General features: G+C 49.1%; 1 protein-coding gene across 1 annotated transcript; it reads left to right on the top strand.

Moving 5' to 3' along the window:
* Positions 1–410: 410 nt before the first annotated feature.
* On the top strand, positions 411–19,666 carry LOC116940333 (neuromedin-K receptor). The gene is made up of 5 exons (XM_032950019.2): positions 411–2,524; positions 12,633–12,827; positions 16,719–16,869; positions 17,549–17,745; positions 18,464–19,666. Exons 1-5 carry the CDS (start codon positions 2,049–2,051, stop codon positions 18,801–18,803), a joined length of 1,359 nt encoding a protein of 452 aa, XP_032805910.2. The 5' UTR covers positions 411–2,048; the 3' UTR covers positions 18,804–19,666.
* Positions 19,667–22,988: the final 3,322 nt, after the last annotated feature.

Below are 22,988 nucleotides of genomic sequence, written 5' to 3'. Positions count from 1 at the left end.
CAATTTGTTGTCCTCCAAACGCGGGGCTGAGGTTTCAGCGGGGGGAGGGGGGGGGCGAGCCCGCATATCCATTCCGTCGCTTAGTTGATAATAAGGTTAAATACTGTACCAAACATTGTTTAGACTTTTAGAATTTAAGAGGAGGGGGGGGGGCTACTCCTCCCCCCGGGATATGGATTCCTTCTTCATATGGCTTCTTCATCAACGAACAACAACAACAACAAAACGCCTCGGCACACAACCCTCACTCACTCTGGCAGTGGCCCTTGGATGCATTAGATTTATGAGCAAAAAAATAAAATGTTAAAAGGCTTTTATTTTATTTTGTTTGTGGGGGGTGGGGTGGGGGTGGAGAACGAGACGTGTTTGGTGGTGACGCGGGGTGGCGTCACCGGGCGCGGAGCATAAAGCGCGGAGCTGGGCGACCCTTCTCCACCTCCCCGCGCGCGGCTTCCAAGGCGCCACGGACAACGCTGCTACCGCCGCCTCCAGCAAAGCGCCACTTCTTCTGTCTCTGCTGCTATTTCAAAGGGCAGCAGCAGCATCGGCAGCATCAAGCAGCAGACAGTTATACGAGCAGCAGCAACAACAACGAATAATTCCGTTCGCTACGTGTTTGAGCAGGGCGTGTTGCTGGCGAGTTAGCCAGCCGGCTGCGTTATTGTTGAGAGATTAGTGTTGTCAAGTGCAGGCAAGAGTTCCGAAGCTAAATGCGTATTGCGAGTGCCGTGCGTGCGAGGGGTACAGCGATTGGTACCGTGGTTATTGCACTGCGCTCCGAACCCGACGATCTGAGTTCCGATTCCAGGCCGCGAATAGCGTCAGCGTCGAGCGATTTCTGAACAAGTCCTGGGCGTCTCTTAGATAGACTCGGCCTTAAATGAGTACTCAGTGCTGAATGTATAAACGTTAGCACCGGGGAGACAAAGGCGGCCAGGTGTGGTTCTGGCTACGCCTCACACCTCGTGCGCCGTGCCCACCTTCAAGGGTGCTCGCTAACAGCACTTGCCGCAACAGCCGAGTAAAGACTACAGGGGGTAGGGTGTCTTTGTCTGTCTGTGTTTGGTGTGTTGATCACGAAGGCATTTAGCGCTGAGCGATAGGTACTCGTGTTGCGTCGAGGTGGGAATCGGTGACTTCTTCAAGACAATCGGGTTCATTTTCCCGAATCTGGTACGAACTACAGCAGCAGCAGGATCAACATCAATCATCTACAGCCATTACCTTGCCAGACTGCTCCTCCCCACGTCGAAGCTGTCCACGCAGCCAGCGCGTAATCATTCATATCGCTTGCCATCGCCCTTCGGACAACACAACTTGGCAACGTGACACGCTTGTTTAAACACACCACCGTCTCGCGTTTAAGTTAACATCCTGCATCGATTACACACACACGCGCGCGCACGCAAAAACAATCATTGGTGTTGGACGTATACTGCATAATTACAGAGTAGTAGACTTGTTTTTGGCATTGTTAATGTCGGCGATGATAACCGCTCGCGTGTGCGCGCTTAAACATGCGTGGCGACACTCGCGTGTCCGCTGCACTTAATCACACGCGTCCATCTCGGCACGGTCGTATTTTTCAAAAAGCCACCTACCTACCCGCGTGTTGAGAGACGCATTTCAAGTTTGGAATCGCACGCCCGGTGATAGATTTTGCTTGGATAATTTTCGTTATTCCGCGATAGTGAGCGACTGAAGTCAATTCTCTTGGTGTTCGGCGAGAGATGTAAACATTTGGCACGCATATTCAGTAGTCGAGTCCACGCGTATAACTATCTTTTTTTCAAATTCCCCAAAAAAATCTCATTTGGGCACCGTCCAAAAAAAATTCCGGCCGAGAGGATTGATGATTGGTTTCACTTCGTAGGGGGTGGGGCGGAGTGCTATGATCTGTCAAGTTCTAACCGCATTACAAACTTCTAAGCGCTTTACAGCACAAATCCCACATCAACCTCGTCATCCCCTTGCCCGTTGAGTGTGACGCTTCAGCCGATTGACAGAAAGCGGTCGCTGGTTGTAGTCGGACCAGCAGTGGAGAGACCATGGAGCACCTCGTGGTGTCCACCGCTCTGGGTTTGGCATCTCAACCGAACGCCACGTGGGACCCCGCCAGCTCGGCGAACGCGTCGAGCTGGTCACACGACTCGTCCTCGACGTCGTCGCCTCTCGTCAACGCGAGCGCCGGCGGGGCCACCAATCGCTTCGCGCAGCGCCCTTGGCAGGTCGCGCTGTGGTCCGTGGCCTACGGTGGCATCGTGGCCGTGGCCTTTTTCGGCAACATGGTGGTCATCTGGATCGTGGTGGCCCATCGCCGCATGCGCACCGTCACCAACTACTTCTTGGTGAACCTGGCTGTGGCCGACTCGGCCATGGCCGCGCTCAACACGAGCATCAACTTCGTGTACGCGGTGCACAACGACTGGTATTTTGGTGGCGCCTACTGCCGCTTCCAGAACTTCATCCCCGTGGCTGCGGTGTTCGCCAGCATCTACTCCATGACGGCCATAGCGGTGGACAGGTAACGCGCGCGCGGTGTCGGGGGTGGCGTGGGGGATGCTGGAGAGGGGTGGATGTCATCCTTGCCACGCGCATACAAAACGCCAATGCGCGCATAGCCTACGCAAGGCTGTCCGTGGCAAGTGTTGTTTTGAGAACACCCCGCGTGCACGCGCGCATGCATAAGCACGTAAGGAAGCGATGCTCGCGGTAGTCTACATGCGCACGCTTCTGAACATACACACACACACGTGCGTACGAAAGACAGACTCACTCAGGTACGCACACTTACATACACAACAAGCACGCGCGCCTACACGCGCACCGTGTGTGTTCATTCAGCGAGATCGATTCCCGCTCGCGTGGCCTCCACCAGTGACGTTTATCTGAACCTGTCGCGGGCCTCCCGTAGGTCGACTCAGCCTCAAATGAGTAGCTGTCGATGACGTGTGAACATCGCCGGCCTTCAAAGGTGCTCGTTAACAGCACGCAACACACGCGCGTGTACTAAAGACAAAGATAGCCCGTATGGCCTTAACATTCCGTTGGGGCAAGTGCTGTTAGCGAGAACCTATAAAGGCCGGCACGCAAGGGTGGGTGGCTAGCAACCACGCCCCGGCCGCCTTTGTGTTCCTGGTGGCGATATTTGCATACTGCACCAGGTACTCATTTGAGGCTGAGTCGACCTAGGGGAGGCCCAGGACCGACTCAGAAAATCGCCTCTGTTGTTGGCCGTGAGCGGGAATCGAATTCTGGTCACCGGGTTCGTAGCGCAGCGCGCTAACCACTAAACTACCGCTCTCCACGAGTGTACTAAAACTAAGATTTCCGTGTAGCCGAAACAGACTGTATGGGCAAGTGTTGTTAGCGAGCATTTATAAAGGCCGGCACGGCACACGAGGGGGTGGGTGGCCAACACCACGCCCGGTCGCCTTTGTCTTCCTAGTGACGATGTTTACACATCGCACCAGGTACTCATTTGAGGCTGAGTCGACCTAGGGGAGGCCCAGGACCGGTTCAGATCATCGTCACCGGTGATGGCCGTGAGCGGGAATCGAACCCGGGTCGCCAGGTGCATAGCGCAGCGTAGCGCTAACCGCTGCACTACCGCTCCCCCACACACACAGACACACACACTCACACACATAGACACACACACTCACACACATAGACACACATACACACCCCCGCGCGTCCCACCACTACTCATTGTACCGTATTGACCCACCATTGCGACAGTGTCGCCCCACGCTGTTTCAATCGAAATTTGAATACGCGAAAAAATCGACCTCGTTTTACTCACATGAAGGTATCATCAAACCACGCGTTAATAATGCACCCAGCCACACACGCACCCACCCAACACCCACACACACCTACCAAACACACACACACGCACCCACCCAACACCCATACACACCTACCAAACACACACACACGCCCCCACCCAACACCCGCACACACCTACCAAACACACACACACGCACCCACCCAACACCCATACACACCTACCAAACACACACACCCACCCACCCAACACCCGCACACACCTACCAAACACACACACACGCACCCACCCAATACCCACACACACAACAACAACAACCGCCATTCGCCACTAAGTGGCGGTGACGTCACCACGACGCTTGTGCCAGGCTATGTGCACGTTCAGGCCACTTGAAGTGTCGAACGCAGACCCAGATGCCACGGGTCGACTGACTGAGATGAGTGGCTGATGCACCACCTGTGCCCCCTGCTGTGCCAACTTGCTGTGCTTTAGCCACCCGGCGCACCGCTCGTTGTTGTGAGCGTCGCTCCTCCGCCCTCCGTTGGTGTTGGAGGGCGACTGCCTCCAACTGCCCAGTAGCGTCCTTCACGAGCCTCCTCCACAGAGGCCGATCTTGACATCGCTGGTACCAGTCATCGGCAAGTCCACTCAGCTCCACGTCCTCCTGTACCACATCCCTCCTTCTCTTCTCTAGCCCGTGCCGCGCCCGTTTAGCCCCCTCGATCCGGCCGAACAAAAGCTGTCTGGGCATGCGGTGGCTGGGCATGCGGGCTACATGACCCAGCCATCGCAGCCTTGCCTGCCGGAGGAGCTCACCGATGGGACTTTGTCCAGATCTTTCAAGGATTTGTGAGCTCCTCACACAATCCAGCCTGATTAAACCCAGGATGGATCGTAGGCAGGCCAGCACACGCACCCACACACACGTACCTACAAAGCACCCACACACACGCACCCAACACCCACACACGCCCCCACACACCCCCAACACCCACATACGCACCCACACACACCCAACACCCACACACGCACCCACACACACGCACCTACCAAGCACCCACACACGCCCCCGCACGTGTCGAATACACCGTTCACACGCCCAAGTCGCATTTTATTCTTCCCACCGACAATTTTCGTGCTTAAATGTTTATACACATCAGCAACGCCACTGCCGTTAAAGACGAACGCGCTTTAAACCTCGTTGGAAACCGACTCGCTGTAACTCGCAACACGCGCACTCGTCGAGCTGAAACAACACGTTCTCTCGCTCGTACGCACCCGGCACGCACGGGGCAAGCGTAGAAACAGGCACACAAATTACTCGCAGTGCAGCTCGATGGGAGTTCAGCACTCGAGCTCTGCATGCGACCAAAGGGGATGGAGGAACAATGGCGATAACTGGGATGATTATGAGAGCAGGTGGCGTGTCCTTTCCTAACGGGGAGCAGGACCGTTTTGTTGTTTAACCGCTCAGCATCGAACGCACGTCCAAGCGATGGGTCCAAACGGCGCGCCCTCTGACATTAACGGATGGCCACAGTTTGTGCTCGGCTTGCTGACACTTTTGGAAGGAAAAAAAAAGGCACTCTCGGTCTTTTGTGACCAAACTCACGCAAGTTTCCACCCCCCCCCCCAACCACCCCCCCCCCTTCCCCAGAGTGCCTTGCGAAACGTACGGCAGCCCACTGCCACCACAAGCGCAACTCCGAACATCATGCGGTTTGTGAGCGCGATAGAGCACAGCGAGATGCCACAGCGCGGGTGTGCACCTGGCAGTCATCCCGGGTTCACCAAGAACACCCAGGACTGGCATCGGCAAATGGCGGTGACATTGCTGTGGATGCTGCTTGTTCGTAATAACACGGGCCATAAATTCATGTTCGTCGTTTCGCCAGAGAGTCCACCCTTGTGGCTCCAAAACTCAAATGTATCCTCGTCACATTCCATCTTTTTTGACGAATTGTTCGCTGACGAGGTGCGGTGTTGTTTGAGCAGAAGCATCCCTAGCTTATACCTTTAGAGAATAAGACGTAATCCGATTCACTTTAACACTAACTATGGCTATCCATCATACGAACCATCGATATAATAAATCACATTGGACTTACTGAGTAATGGAACCCCCCCCACCTCCTCCCATCCCACATTCTCCACCCAACTTATTCCACCGAGGTGACTCCCCAGGCGTATTTCCAGAAACAGGAATTTGCGCCGGTGGTTGATGTGCTCGCTAAAGGCTGTGGGTTGGATGAGGATTAATATCAGCGTGGCCGGTCAACATAAACAGGAGGAAACTGCACACGACTCTAAGGGTTTTTCGCAGCAGCGAACCACCACGCGCTGCAATAAATGATTTACGGACCACCTTTCTTTTTTAACGTGGCTCAGCCAATATTGGGTCAATCCACGAACGTTTTAGATTGGTCACGGCAGATGCCGGCAGGCGTGGGTTTTCGTGTACAGAGGTCTCGAGAACTTTCGCATTAACTGCGACTGATTCTACGAGGTCGTCGTTTTAAACATATAACAAAAAATCTCTCCAAACTAAGGTTGGGAAGCATCGACGCGATTCGCTGTGTTTGTATATAACACGCGGTCACGATAACTCTTATAACGGTGGTCCAATAAAAACAAATATATAGATTTAACTTTAGTATAAAGCACTAAAAGGAATACTTACAAATATGCAGGACCAGTTTCCCTGCCACTGATAAATCAGAATCAGAGTATTTATTTATACTGGGGGAATCCGATGAGCTATAAAGCTCCTTTTCACAGATGTCCAGTAGGGGCGGGTAAGAACGTTACAACAACAAACAATACAAAAACATGATAGTGGTGCACAGTACAAGAAAGGTAACAAATCAGCCAAACACCTACAAATAAAACTAAACCATCCCCATCCTACCAGGCAAAGCCCAGCGAGGTAGTAACTTGTTTTTCAGAAGCGACCTGGCCACGAATGACAGCTCAACAAAGTGGCCCCATCATTTGGACATTCATAGCAGCAAAATAATCTAAATTATCTCAATGCATCTAAATTATCTCAATACTTTTGAGGATAAAAAGCACGTTGGAAAGTATTATAGAATCCATGTTAATGTGTGACCGTTCTTGGTTGCGTAATGAATTGAAAGCCTAAACGCTCCTGTTTTTTTTTCTTCCGCTCTGCAACCAGTGACATTTGTATCTGCCTATTTAACCTCCTCTGTAATGTTCCGCCATTTCGGACCGCATGAGCTTTTGGCTGGACGCCTCCTGAACAAGAGGTCCTTTGCTCGCCGGCTTCTTCCGGCGTGAATCAAACGTCCGTGTCGATATTTGTGCGATTGCCCTATTGGTTTTCAGGAGACGGCCCCCGCTAGAGAAAGCAAAAACTTGATCGCGGTCAGCACTTGAAAGTGCCACTTTCGATGTCCCGAAGAAATATCAGACACGCGTCACACCACTTGTTTAGCACAGAAAAAAAAACATTTTTACCGAAAAAAAACATTCATCATGAAGCTTAAACATATCTGGCCCAATCAGTAGATGTTGGAGAACATGACCCACACTCACCAGCGTGGTGAAGGTGGAGCAGTGGTGCAGTGGTTAGCGAACTGCACTGTTAAACCTAGTCACCTGAGATCGGCTCCCAGAAATGGCTAGTATCAGTGGGGGAGTGATACCCGAACCAGTCCTGGATCTCCCCCCACCCTTCACCAACCCGAATTGAACAGTGCGGTGAAGTATGGTTTAAAAAAAAATATCGTGACCAACACAACATAGGAAGATGCCTTGATAGAGCAGTTAGAGATAGGCAGGCATTCATCTGGCAGTGGATTAACAGAGACTGAAAATTACTGTTATTAAATCAGGTGCAAGGAACAATGCGATGTAATACAGAGATTAAGCAGTTACAACTGTAGGCTCGCACACCCTGCTCGCATAGCATTTTCTCTCTTTTATGTTTCAAAAATACGGCAGCAGCTACAGCAATTACATAATAAAGCATATCCCTGCCTCTCTGATCACTGCCTTTCATCAAATACCACTGTCATTCAGTGATGTCATTGAACATGAATCAAAATCATGTCCATGAATACAGAATAATATAAGTGGCTAACTGACATGGACATTTTCATCTTTAAAAGTTTAGGTAATAGCGAGTGAATTAAAAGGACTGCACAAATAGGGCATCCATATAATGGCATTACTGGAGTGACCAATGGTGTGATTACAATCCCATTGGATGGTGCATCTTGGATGAGCCACAGATTACAGAATGTCGTTCTAGCGAGCCCGATTATGGAATCTTGCCAATGTGAAGTATAATGTATCGGCATAGTTGAGTGTATAATTGCGTTGGTACTATTTACGCGAAGCTTTCATTAACAGGCCAGCGAGTCACCTTAAAACGTTCCTGTTCTGGTGATAATTATTGGTTGAATTACCATTTCATCTCACATGCCAAGTTGCAGGATTTTTTAAAATATACAGAAAAGTTGGGGCAGTGAGACAGAACCGCATAAGAGAAGTGGTGGCTTTCCTGAATCGCAATGTTAAGCAGCTGCCTGAACCTTGTATCCTTGATCTGAGCTTTGTAGCAAAACTCCCAATATGCCGAAACATAAGGCTAAGTTAAATAAAAGCGAAAATTATATTCTCTCTGTATGGATTGGGGTCTTATATTTTATATGGTGTACTCTTGCTAGATACATCTGGTAATCTAGCAACATTTGTTTAACAGGCCTGACTGCTGATGAGACCCAAACAGTCAAAACCAGCGCCGAGTTTGCTTCCTTAAACATATTCTGCTTGATAGTTTTGGACTGGAAAGCCAATATGTCGATAGACTCAGAGCAATATCTTGTATTTTATGTGGAGACATAATATGGAGTTCTGCTCATATTCTCTTGTACCCATTAAGCTAAGCGATGCATTTGACTGGTTCCATATACAGCTAAATGCTTTTATTTACCCTGCTAAATGTTAATGACCCTCTTACTGTCTTCTCAACAGGTAATTAAATATTGTGAAGCGATGGCTCCGTGCCTTACAGAGGAGGGCGTTCAATTATTTAATAAGGGTCATCCGATTCCGGTGGGATATGTGTATCGGCTTTGAAATGAAATGCTGTATTCTCTATAATTCCTCCAGATTATTTTCGTGGGGTATCCATGACTGTAGGAACAAGATTATCCCCCCCCCCCACCTTTAAACGGTCAATGTAGCCCTGCACCGTCAATACCCCCCAGGTGATTTAATTGGAGAAATGCGTTCGGGTCCAAACGGTTGAAAAACTCGGCACGTGCCTTTTCGCTTACACACTGAAGCCACACGTGACGGGACGCACAACCTACCGATGCGCTCCCCTTAACACCGAGTGCGTTCACGTTTCACTTCTTGTTACCACGTAAACTCACTGCAGTGTACCGTGTGAATGTTAGAGGTCGCTTAACACCACTGGCTAAGCATTTTATGAAGCCCGAGCTGCCGATGGATGACGAGCCGCAGAACCCACAGAGGGCCCATCTAAAAATCCACGAAATCTATTTTATTTTATTTCGGTCTGAAGTGGAGGCTCTCGAAACTGGCAGCAGGCTCGACCCTGTGGGAGTGAACCCTGACGAGCAGAATGAACGTAAACAAGGCATCTGCAACAGATACATCGTCTCGGACCCCCCCCCCCCCCCACACAGAAACCCCCCCGCCGCCACCCCGCCACCCCCGGCTTCCATCTGTCCGTAAAACTCTGGACCACACTCAACCGTGCAAGGACATCACACGGGTGCTGTGCCTATCTCATGCACAATGGGGGAATTAAAGAGAATCCCCCCACCGATTGCAATTACAGCTCCACGCCACAAGCGATGGGCCTTATCGTAAACCACGGCCGCACAACATTGCTCAACGGAGGAATGGAGGAGCTCCACGCAGCATCCACAAATGTCAGCAATTGGCTCCATACGCTGGATCCAAGCGTCTAAATTGCCTTTTGAGTTTTTTTTCATTCAGCCACAAGTGAGAAAGAAACGTTTATCGTTGTGTGTGTGTGTGGTTACCAACGTGACCAGGGTTTACTCCTTTATGGAATATTTTCTGGGGCCCCCAACACTCAAATCCACGCCTCCGATTAGCGTGGTTGACTACGTATGGTGCGAAAGAAGTTGAACATTCATACAAGTCCACGCAAGTGGGGGGAGAAATATTTTCTGGAGCTCAGCACTGGACAGCTCCAGTTGAAATTAAGCAATGCGTATAATCAAATTTTTAAATCACACACGGTGCAACAATCCAAACGCATGTCTCTGTGCCTTGTTAAATATATTACTGACCACAATGGACCCTCGACTCATTATATCAGATGTACACAATGCTATTATGTAATGACAACAATTACACAAGCTTATATGTACATGTATAAAATGCCTCACCCAACAGGTTGTCTTACAATCTAAAATGATAAAATATGTAAAACTACAACTGTGAAGTAAAATGTTAAGCAACAGGGGAGGGCAGTGATGGCAATATATTTAAATGAGATAGTACTTTCAGTAATCACACTTCACTTTAATTCAGAGTACATAGCATTTAGATAAAGCGATTATTTAAAGGTGTGAGTGACCGTTGAGACTTTCAGTATGCTTGGCAATTGAACCCTGGGAAACTAAAGGAAACGTGAACAAAGCAGACAGCAAATCACAATCAGACAGGTCCTATCCACCACTGGATGAAGGCCTCCATCATGGTCATACGATGTCACAATTCTATCTTGCTCCTGCACATCGCTGGAGCGCCGCTGTGGCGAAATGTTAACTCCATCGCCTGGTATTCAGGTCGTGACTTCAATCCAGACGCTGACGCCTGCTGTATATTTGGAGTTTGCATGTCTCTTTCCCCGTGGTCTGGTGGATTTTTCTCCGGCTCCTCGGGTTTTTTCGTCCACATTTAGAAACATCTGGTCAGAGTAATTGGCTGCTAAAACACGATTCCACATGATAAGCCACTTTATTGAGCTATTATTTGTGGCCAGGTCACTTCTGATAAAGATTCATGAAGCTCAGTGGGCCTCATCTGGTAACAAAAAAAAATAAGAAAAGAGTCGTTCAGTTGAGATTACCTCAACGCTCCATCCCCATGGTGGTCGTTCCCCATTGTGGTTGACATTGCTATTTCTATCTTCCTCCATCGGCCACCATCCCATGTGGCAATGTGTCCTGCCCTTAAATTTTGATTTAAAGCTTTCGTGACTGCAGGGATTCATATTCTTGGTTCTTTCGGTAAAGTCACGAGGAAGGGAAACAATAAAATAGTATTGTTTTATATTTTTGTTATTTTATTGTTTCCCTTCTACGTGACTTTACCGAAAGAACCAAGAATATGTCCTGCCCTTGTCCACTAGATTAAAATTCAACACGATGTCTCTAATTTACAATCGTTCACCAATCCGTGCGTTTCTCTTTCTGCCTCTGAGTGTAATTCCCGGCATGCATCTCTCCGCACATGTTTGCTTAATGTTTCACGTTCTGAAGTATGGCCCGAGGCATTGTGATCACACACTCGTGAAATAATTTCATCCTTATAAGAGAATAAAGCCTTTCTCTTCTCCTTATGCTAATTAAGAATTGCAAACGTACTTACAAATACAATATAAGCAGCGAAGTAAAAAAAATAAAACCCTAAAATTAGACGCGATGTCGTATATAATATTCACAGACATATCCAAAGTTTCCGCACAACTTAGTATATCTATATTATTTTGGTCTTTCGGTAAAGTCATGTAGATAGGTTCAAAGAAAATAACAAAAAACTACGACGTTTCGATCGCAACACAGGCGTTCGTCATCTCTTCCTGAACTACAACGTATCGATCGTAGTTTTTTGATTTCTTTGAACCTATCTACGTGACTTTACCGAAAGACCCAACGAATATTAATTCCTGCAGTCACGAATGCTTTCAAGATTTGACTTAGTATATCGCCAAAGCAAACAATGATGGCACTCTACACGAGTTGTTCTATGTGGTAGTTTACTATGTAGTCCAATGTATACAATGGTATTGGTCGTCTTGGAACGTTATGTGATCAAAGTTCATGTGTGCTACTGCCTTATAGACTCACACCCGAGCTATAGCCTCACACAGAGTCCCATATACACACACAGAGACCCATCGACTCACACCGACCCAAAGACACACACAGAGACCCATCGATTCACACCAACACAAAGACTCACACAGATCCATAGACTCGCACAGATCCATAGACTTACGCAGACCCATAGACTCACAAAGATCCATAGACTCACACAGACCCAAAGACCCGCACAGAGACCCAAAGGCTCACACAGAGCCATAGACTCACACAGAGACCCAAAGACTCACACAGAGACCCAAAGGCTCACAGACCCAAAGACACACACAGAGACCCATCGACTCACACCGACCCAAAGACTCACACAGACCCATAGACTCACACAGACCCAAAGACTCGCACAGAGACCCAAATGCTCACAAAGAGCCATAGACTCACACAGACCCATAGACTTACGCAGACCCATAGACTCACACAGAGACACACAGACTTACACATCAATCGTTGAAAGTTAGGTTCATATGCAGTGATCTGTGTTATTATGCTCGTTTTTAAAGCTTGTGTTCTACACTCTAGTAGCTAGATTTGTTTTAAACTTGCGTGAGTCACAATATCAAGTAATACATTATTACTGACGGTGATTATGATGATTACAATCACGGGGCGGGGGCATCATATGGGCCACAATGCCCCTCTTCCACACTCGCGCGCACCGCCTCCTCTGTGCCGCGTGACCCCCATTGAACCCCGGCGTGTTGCGTGTGAAGGTACATGGCGATCCGGCACCCGCTCAAGCCACGCATGACGGCGCAGAGCACCCGCTTGGTGATGGCCGGCATCTGGGCTCTTGCCATGTGCCTCTCCCTACCGCTGTCCATCTACTCGCGCGTCGAGCAGAGGTTCGGCCGCTTCGTCTGCCTCGTGGACTGGCCCGGAAAGATGGGCGGAGACAGCCAGTTCATGTGAGTCGCCCGTCTCATCTCGCGCGAGCGCTACTGGCGGGCAGCCCGCACGTCCTGCGGTCGGGGTGATGTGACGATCGCGTGATCTCGTCAAGGAGCGGTCATCTTTGCAGCGGCGGCTTTTGGCTCGCCATCGAACAAAGCCGGCCATGTGCGTCTTGCGCTTTCAGATGCGCTTCTGCGGCCGTCTGGAACGCTCTTCTTTCCGATATTAGGAGGCCAATGGAGATATGCACTTTTAGATGTAGATTGGAAACTTATTTCTTTAGATTCTTCTTTTTGCGTTTAGTCTGTTGTCATTCACCCTGCACCTCCGATTAGCACGGTTGGCTACGTACAGTGCGAAATAAGTTCAACACACATACGTACGGATCTTTCACAGCTTTCACAAACCAGCTGACCAGCATAGGCATGGTGGCACACCTTGCATGCCCACCGAAGCAAGTGGGCACTCTGGCTCCACGTCCAAATGCAATACTGATAATGCACCACCATTGCATTTCATCTATGACAAAGTAGTTTTTTGGTGGGGGGGGGGGGGAGGCGGGGGGGACCCTCAAAATTCGAGTCCCCTGGGCCGTAGCCTTGAAAGCCTCTGCGCTAATCCGGCGACGCATACAAGTTGTCCTTGTATCCAGCTTCTACTGCGGTACATGGGTCCGTCGATTGGCAATCATGAAGTGGGAAGAACCGGGTGGTGAGCTCCCCTGTACTCAAGAGACGGGGAGGTGTCGCAATTGAAGGAAGGGCTTCGAAATGGGAATTAAACGCGCGGGCTTTGGGAGGGGGTCGTGAGGGTTTGCGGGCGGAGGGGATGGTGAAAGAGTTGCGCGAGGAGTGGTGTGAGAGAGAGTGAGTGAGGAGAGGCAGGGAGGAGGGGAGGGAGGCGTGGGGAAGGGTCACAGCACCTTATAAATCCCTAATGGGTGGGTGTCAGAGAATCAGACACGCCACTGTCAGCAGCGGTTTGCAATTCCCCGTCCGCAAACACAGCCACGCGGCCACCCCCCACAGCCACCCCCCATACACGGCCACCTCCCATACGCGGCTACCCCCCAGACGTGGTGTACTTTCCATTCATACTTCTGGGCTGACAGGGGATTTTTAAATCAAAGGAGTTTTCCCTATAAAAAGTTACCCGTTGTTTTCAAATGGTGCACAGGTAAATCAAATCGAACCAGCGACCTCTGGATTGCAAATGGAATGTGCTAACAGCTACACCACGACAGCATCCCTTGATCTCGCTATGGACATAAATATACGACCCCATCATCAGTTATGATTTGCAATGAAGCTGCCCGCTGCGTGCAATGCGGTGCTCATTGTATGTCGTGCATGCGGGTACCCTTCCAAAGAAAAACAAATTGCCCCACGAGTTCATGAAATTGTCCTCGTTACGTAAGAATAACATACATTCACACACACAGCGGTGCTTTTTGTCAAACGACCACTTTTAATGGCGTGTTCATCAAGTGCGGCGCACAAGCTTGGTTACGGGAGCAGAGAGCGGGTTGATAAATTTGTATTATAATCTACTCTGAATTACTATTCAGCCGTAACACAGGCCCCGCTCTCGGTGATTCCGCTGGCCTGGATGCCCCGCATAAAAAGGAAACACTCAACATGATTTAAGCATCAGTGAGCATTGACGCCATCCACATCTCTCATTTACAGCTCCTTGATCCAATTGTGGAAATGCCACATTCCTACAACAGGGACGGAGTTTCTCCAGAGGACAACCGCTGTTTGGATTCCCCTACAAAGTGGTACATATTTTATCAACCCCGCCGTGGGGATGATGGGCTGAATCAACCCCCAAACCGGCATTTGAACTTTGCAACATTCCCATTGCAAGCCGCTCACTCGCTCAACAGCGAAGCTACAAGAACGGATCATGAAAGGCACCGTGGGCGCTAAGATAGATTGAGGCTGTTTGATAATATGCTGTTCACAGAGGTGCAAATAGGTGCATAATGAAATGGGCGGTTGAATTTTAACAAGGAAACCTACGCTGCTATTGAGCCAACATTAACATTATTTTCCCACAATTTTAACCCATTGATTGCATACATTCGAATGTCGAAGCAGCTACCTCGTGTTCAAAACTGTTAATTAATCGTTCTGCATTTCATTCGCTGTGAACGATGTAACATCTCTCCTAAGGTGCTTTGCAGGTCTCTTTTTAGCAAAGCAGTCTGTGGCTGAATGTCACCCAACTGCGTGACCCAATCTAATTGAACTGTAACGGACTGACGCCAAGAACAGGCAAACACTCGAGGACCCACTTTAGTCGCAGGCGACTGCCTGGATTCGATTCCAGGATCTTAGCAATACCAGCCGGGGCCACAGACACACCGTGCATGTTGGGGGTGTCACATTAGCGGATGTTTCCCGGAGGTTATTGGTTAGATTGGAAGATCTGATTCACAAAGTTCAACTCTCTTCTTTCTGCAGGGATAAGATCAGTTCTACTGCACTCTAACTATATTAAATCTGCGCGAATACCGGATACTGACTCGGCACTGAACCGATATGTTCATACGCTGCCGTGTATTTAAACAACTCGTCACATTCCACACAAAATGTGTCCGTTAAAGGCCGTGTTATTAACAAACGTGTCGAGTTTTTTTGTTTCAGTATCATCAAATAATTTGTGCACAGGATGTAAAAGTTCAGTCATGAGCATATATTTTCGTAGTCTAATTGACACCATCATTCTGAAAAAAATAGTGATGTTTACTGGACATCTGTGTGAAAGAGCATCATAGCTCATCGGATTTCCACAAGATAAATAAAGATTCTGATTTTGATTTGTCCAAAATATCGTGGGTCTTTCTTAGTCATGATTTTCCAACGGAGTGACTCGATCGTGTGTGGAAATATAAACTCGAATATCGGGGTTCGTGACCCACACGGGGGCTTTGTGTGGGCTTTTCATTGGGACACCCACAGTGAAATGTATGTTGAACTCTTTCCCACCGTACGTAGCCAACCGTGCTAATCGGGGGCGCGGGGGAAGGACGCTTCAACGTCTATGCCCCTCCTTGCTATTTCCAACCCGCACTGACCAGCGTTGTGACGTGCAGTCACAAACAATTCCCACAACACGGCCTGGGGAGACCCTCATCCATCAGTGGATTGACAAAGAGGTGCCACGTGTACCAGAACCAATGGGAGTAGAGCGGTAGGGTATTGGGGGGCGGCGGGGGCGAGGCTGCTAATGCCGTGGGTGGGGGTTGACGTGGTTGGTGTCGTTGCCGTGATTGGATAAACTGACTAACGGTGGCCTGGACTGATCTTTTCATCCCGTCCTGTTGTTGAACTCGTCAAACTCGAATGTCTTCACTCCTGGACCTTGGGGGGTTTCAGTTGCATTTATTTGGTATAGCCCTGTGAGCCATTCGGCTCTTGAATCGGGTGCAACCACAACAAACAAAAACATGAACAAGAAACATCTTAAAGTGACTACGCGCAAACAGAAAAATCCAGGAAAAAAACAGCAAAGTCTTCCAGAAAAAGCACCGCATATCAATGCTGTGTGCAAAAATCCCAGTGGGATGCAATTCAAACAATAACAACCATAAGACAATTTAGATTAAAGTTTTCAGTCTAACTCTGTGCTACAAGAAACAAATATGGCTAAACCAAAACGTTTTCGAAATCACCAAAATAAAGCTATAAAAAGCAATGTAACAGTGATGGGGGGTGGCTGCTCCTGGCCCTTCAACTAAAACCTATTTAAACTAAGCTGATCGGAGGTGCGGGGGGAGGGGGAAACAAACTTAAACACAGCTCAGCGCCCGCTCAACTCTTTGAGCCATCCGGATGCCTTCTCGTTGAACCAAACACTGTTTAACGCCCGATGGCTCGCTCGCTCACCGTGTCCCGCAGATACCAGCTGGTGGTGATGACCCTGGTGTACGTATTCCCTCTGCTGGTGATGGCCGTCACCTACACGATAGTGGGAGTCACGCTCTGGGGGGGGACCATCCCCGGAGATAGCTCGGAGCACTTTCGGGAGCAGCTGCGATCCAAGCGCAAGGTCTGCGTTGCAAAGCCACTCACGAAATGCACGGCTCGCAAAGGCAAAAGGTCCTCCGTGTGGCCTTAACAGACCGATGGGGCAAGTGCTGTTAGCGAGCACCATTTTGCACACACGCCACCACAATTCCGTGTCAAATGATGGTTGGGCAAATTGACCTCTTTATCGCCTTGAATATGCTTGACTGATCGCCGTCGGATCGATTCACTCCTACAAAGGTGGCCTTTGATCAACAGATAATTAACGATGATGGTGACTGGCGATGACAATGATGATGGATTTCTTTAATGGATATTGGCAGTGAACGACACACATACAGTAAGAGCAACCATAATGATGTTTTGATGTTTATGACGCAATCGTGAATTGTTTCCATGGAATCCAGACCATATCTGCTCTCAATGTTTTACAGTAGATTAGCCAGGACCACCCTACTCATTACTCTGCGCTTCATTGAGCATGAAGGGCTACGGAGCAGCCGCTCATTTACTCAACGTCTCGTTTTCCCTGCCCCAATTCCTACGTCGTGCAGCATCAATCTAGCGGCGGAAAATAATGACCATTGAGGTGGCACAGACAGGTCCATTTTTCACCCGCATGGGGGAGGAGAGGTGATGGCGGAAAGAAAAAAAAATCACCCGATGACCGAGCACGTTGCGCTGATTTTGCTGACCCCCAGGTGGTGAAGATGATGATCGTGGTGGTGGTGACGTTCGCCGTGTGCTGGATGCCCTACCACGTCTACTTCCTGCTGGGCCGCACGCTCAATCGAATCTATCACAGGAAGTACATCCAGCAGGTGTACCTGGCCATCTTCTGGCTGGCCATGAGCTCCACGATGTACAACCCCATCATCTACTGTTGCCTCAACAGCAGGTGAGGAGTGATCCCCGGTCACTGCGTGTGGGGGTGCAAGCGGAAAATCGGTTTAAAAAAAACTGCCGATTAAAATGAGTTGAGGCCGATTTAGCTTTTTTTATGTTGAGTAAGGTTTTGCTGTAAATGCACTAAAATGTATTGGGGAATATGCACAGAACAAGCATTCGCTGGCCAAAAATAAGGACAGCCCTCACTACGGAATATATTTCAAGTGCATATGCATTCTAAAGTGGTATATAAACAGATTTCAGATTCGTTGATGTCTTTTCAGGTGACCTGCATAATAGGGGTGAAATAATATATCAATTCAAATGTGCCTAACACGATATATGCATCAAATCATGTCTAATTGTCATGGGTTCATGTGACCTCTGCAGCCACTAGAGGCGCTATACCATTCACAACACTAAAAAGAGAATCAATTCTTGAACGTCAATGCTGAGCCTGAATTATGAAAATGTATCAAATTTCCCAGAGGAAAAACTTGATCCACCCCCAATCTGTGGCATTCTAATTTACTCTAACCCCAGGTCAGGGTGAGAGAGGGTCAGGTTAGCGAGAGTGGTCAATGCCATACGCTCACTTCACTTGTGAATATTCCGCCCTCCTATTCATGAATGATTCAATGAACGCACGAGCGGCAAACGCTCGCTCACGCTGAGAGCCTTGTCCCCCCCCCACCCCCCCCCCCCCGCCCGTGCGCTTCTGTGGCCAGGTTTCGCACAGGCTTCAAACGCGCCTTCCGCTGGTGCCCGCTCGTGCGTGTGTCCAGCGACGAGGCCCTCGAGCTTTACTCCACCAAGTCGCGACGCACGCGGCACAGCGTCATGATGTACTCGCTGACGCGCATCGACACGAGCGTGCTCACCTCGCTCGACTCCCAGCAGTTGCAGCAGCAGCAGCAACAGCAGCAACAGCAGCCGAAGCAGCAGCAGCAGCAGGAGCAGCAGCAGCAGCAGCAGACGCACGAGGCTCAGCGCGAAGAGCGGCCGTCGGGGACACGCCCGACCCTCCCAGGACCTGGGACTAACGGCCACCCCAACTTGTTCGCGTGATCGATCAGGCCGATCTTCGTTCCGTCGGTTCGTGCTGGCGCTCGTAGTTTTACATCAGCGGAATCACCAACGGCCGACCAGGCAGACGTATTTACATAGAGACAGACGTACTTACATACAGACAGACAGAACGCACGCACGCGTACCCACACGCACAACAACAAAAAAAGACCAGTGCCAAGCCTGTTCTCACTTGATTGGCGTGAACAAACCCAGCTACAAGTGTGGCTAAAATAAAGTGTTCCCGACACAGGGCCGGTTAGAAAGTTGACAAGGCAGAGGATGATCACTCGCGGCGATGAATGAGGGTGGCAATGCGTATTGAACGAGCACTGGCAGGAGTTGTGCGGTGTTCTAATGTCGTCGCCACGTGGTCCCGGTTTGGCTTAACCACTGAATGTGGAACGGAGCAGCGTTGGGAAAGCCTTCTGGCCCTGTGACCCCATTAATCATCGATGCTAACGCTGTAAAGTAGCACAGCAAAACGACGACGGAGTGAAGGCTCGTTGCTCCGATGTGTGTGTAATTTTTTGTCAGGTTTTGGGCAATTGCATTCAACGTTACAGACACATTGTGGCCATCGCCGCAATATCATGCGTTACACATAACGTCTCGTGTAACATAAGACACAATATGTTGAGTGTTGCCGCTGTACGAGGATGAATATAGTTCCATTTGACAGCTTTTAGATTCTTTTGTTTTTACAGAGCGTATAAAATTATAGATGGTTCGATGATAACGTTGCTTTTAGATACGAGTGTGGTGTAATCTTGGGTAATACAAAGACATGTTACGTGCCAAAAGCTTACAAGAATTGTGCATCTGTGAAATTATTACAAGTAAAATGGCTGTTCTTTAACAAACGTTGCAGTTGTTGCTCAAGTCTGCTTTCCCTGAATGACTTAATCACAAACGTGTTCTTTCTAACCAAGGTTAAAGCCCATTTTGACCAAGTCCCTCCGACCAAATGTACCAAATACCATCTGCACCATCACAGGACGCCCATTTAAATAGAGCCTCGCAGCTCATTGAGCCCTTTCTGCTAAAAATAGAAATACAAACTCTATGAATGACTTGGGATGTACCCAATCTCATGAAACCTAGGAAGACAAGCAGGCCTGAGCCTGAATAGTGCTAGGATATGCGACCGCCGCGCATAACAGTTGTCATAGGGTGCTGCTGCTGCAGGGCAACGTTGTTGGCAGAGGGACGTGCAACAAATTCCATCGTTGCACGTATGTATGTTGAACTTCTTAAGCACCGTACATACAGTGAAGGAAAAAGTATTTGATCCCCTGCTGATTTTGTACGTTTGCCCACTGACAAAGAAATGATCAGTCCATAATTTTAATGGTAGGTTTATTTGAACAGTGAGAGACAGAATAACAACAAAAAAATCCAGAAAAACGCATGTCAAAAATGTTATGAATTGATTTGCATTTTAATTAGGGAAATAAGTATTTGACCCCCTCTCAATCCAAACTCTCCACCATGGCCAAGACCAAAGAGCTCTCCAAGGATGTCAGGGACAAGATTGTAGACCTACACAAGGCCGGAATGGGCTACAAGACCATTGCCAAGCAGCTTGGTGAGAAGGTGACAACAGTTGGTGCGATTATTCGCAAATGGAAGAAACACAAAAGAACTGTCAATCTCCCTCGGCCTGGGGCTCCATGCAAGATCTCACCTCGTGGAGTTGCAATGATCATGAGAACGGTGAGGAATCAGCCCAGAACTACGCAGGAGGATCTTGTCAATGATCTCAAGGCATCAGGGATCATAGTCACCAAGAAAACAATTTGTAACACACTACGTCGTGAAGGACTGAAATCCTGCAGCGCCCGCAAGGTCCCCCTGCTCAAGAAAGCACATATACATGCCCGTCTGAAGTTTGCCAATGAACATCTGAATGATTCAGAGGACAACTGGGTGAAAGTGTTGTGGTCAGATGAGACCAAAATGGAGCTCTTTGGCATCAACTCAACTCGCCATGTTTGGAGGAGGAGGAATGCTGCCTATGACCCCAAGAACACCATCCCCACCGTCAAACATGGAGGTGAAAACATTATGCTTTGGGGGTGTTTTTCTGCTAAGGGGACAGGACAACTTCACCGCATCAAAGGGACAATGGACGGGGCCATGTACCGTCAAATCTTGGGTGAGAACCTCCTTCCCTCAGCCAGGGCATTGAAAATGGGTCGTGTATGGGTATTCCAGCATGACAATGACCCAAAACACACGGCCAAGGCAACAAAGGAGTGGCTCAAGAAGAAGCACATTAAGGTCCTGGAGTGGCCTAGCCAGTCTCCAGACCTTAATCCCATAGAAAATTTGTGGAGGGAGCTGAAGGTTCGAGTTGCCAAACGTCAGCCTCTAAACCTTAATGACTTGGAGAAGATCTGCAAAGAGGAGTGGGACAAAATCCCTCCTGAGATGTGTGCAAACCTGGTGGCCAACTACAAGAAACGTCTGACCTCTGTGATTGCCAACAAGGGTGTTGCCACCAAGTACTAAGCCATGTTTTGCAGAGGGGTCAAATACTTATTTCCCTCATTAAAATGCAAATAAATTTATAACATTTTTGACATGCGTTTTTCTGGATTTTGCTGTTGTTATTCTGTCTCTCTGTTCAAATGAACCTACCATTAAAATTATAGACTGATAATTTCTTTGTCGGTGGGCAAACGTACAAAATCAGCAGGGGATCAAATATTTTTTTCCCTCACTGTAGCCAACCGTGCTAATCGGGGGTGTGGGGGAAGGACGCTTCAACGTCTATGCCCCTCCTCGCTATTGCCAACCCGCACTGGCCAGCGTTGTGACGTGCAGTCAAACAATTCCCACAACACGGCCTGGGGAGACCCTCATCCTTCAGTAGATTGACAAAGAGGTGCCACGTGTACCAGAACCAATGGGAGTAGAGCGGTGGGGTATTGGGGGGCGGGGGGGGGGGCGAGGCTGCTAATGCCGTGGGTGGGGGTTGACGTGCTTTGTGTCGTTGCCGTGATTGGATGGGCTGACTGACGGTGGACTGGACTGATCTTTTCATTCCGTCCTGTTGTTGAACTCGTCAAACTCAAATGGCTTCACTCCTGGATCTTGGGGGTGGCTGATCCTGGACCTTCAACTAAAAACTAAACTAAGCTATTTTTATTTTACTAGGTAAGGCCTACTGAGCTATACAGTTTTTTTTTCAGAAGCGACCTGGCCACAAATGATAGCTCAACGTAATAGCTTATCGTTTGGAATTTTATAGTAGCCAAATACTCTAAACGCATGTTTCTAAATGTGGAGGGAAAACCGGAGCACCCGGATAAAAACTCGACGCCACCACGGGGAGAGAAACACGCAAACTCCAAACATGCAGCGGGCGTCGGGATCCAACCCACGACCTCCTGTACAGGGGCGGAGCCAGGATTTTGACTTTGGGGGGGCTGACTTCAGTATTCTGAGATATCCAGTTTATGTTTTCCAATGGACGCCACAAATGTATAAAACATTTTATTGGATTTGAACGTGGAGTTTATTAATAGTTCGATAAGTTCGAAAGGCTGCCGCTCAAGCAGCCTGCAGGGCAGCACAAGGTGGCAGCCTGCAGCATTTTGCAGCTGCCGCATATCCGGTTATCCCGATTACCGACTTTCCCAAAATTTCAAGGGGGGCTAAGCCCCCCCCCAAGCCCCCCCTGTGGCTCCGCCCCTGCTCCTGCATACCAGGCGAGGTAGTTAACATCTCGCCACATTGGGTCTGCGCGTGCGGGCTTCTGGTGCAGAGGCGTGGCTCGGCAGTTTGGCGCCCGGGGCAAAGTTCCAACCTCGCCGCCCCAACCCCACCACCCACTCCCTGCCTGCTCCTGCGGCATCGGCACCCACACCATCAATATCTTGACGCACTGACTCCCCCCACCACCCACACTCTGCTCGCTTCCTTAACAAAGAATTCGACAAGTAGTTTCGTTGTCCTCCTACCCCCCCCCCCCCCCCCCAAAGTTCGCCGCTTTTTGTCCCTTTCCGTTACCGCCTTGAACATCCTTGACTGATGGCCGGATCAATTCACGGGTCCAAGTTGGCCTTTATTCAACAGATTATGCATGATGATGGTGACTGGTGATGATGGATGTTTAATGACTATTGGCAGCGAACGACACTCAACTGAGAGCAAACATGATGATTTTTTTATGATGCT

This window comes from Petromyzon marinus, chromosome 8 (assembly GCF_048934315.1).
Source record: "Petromyzon marinus isolate PM22_M1 ecotype Great Lakes invasive population chromosome 8, UKy_Petmar_22M1.pri1.0, whole genome shotgun sequence".
In the NCBI taxonomy this organism is placed as follows: domain Eukaryota; kingdom Metazoa; phylum Chordata; class Hyperoartia; order Petromyzontiformes; family Petromyzontidae; genus Petromyzon; species Petromyzon marinus.
This window is presented reverse-complemented; position numbering and strand designations above follow the sequence as displayed.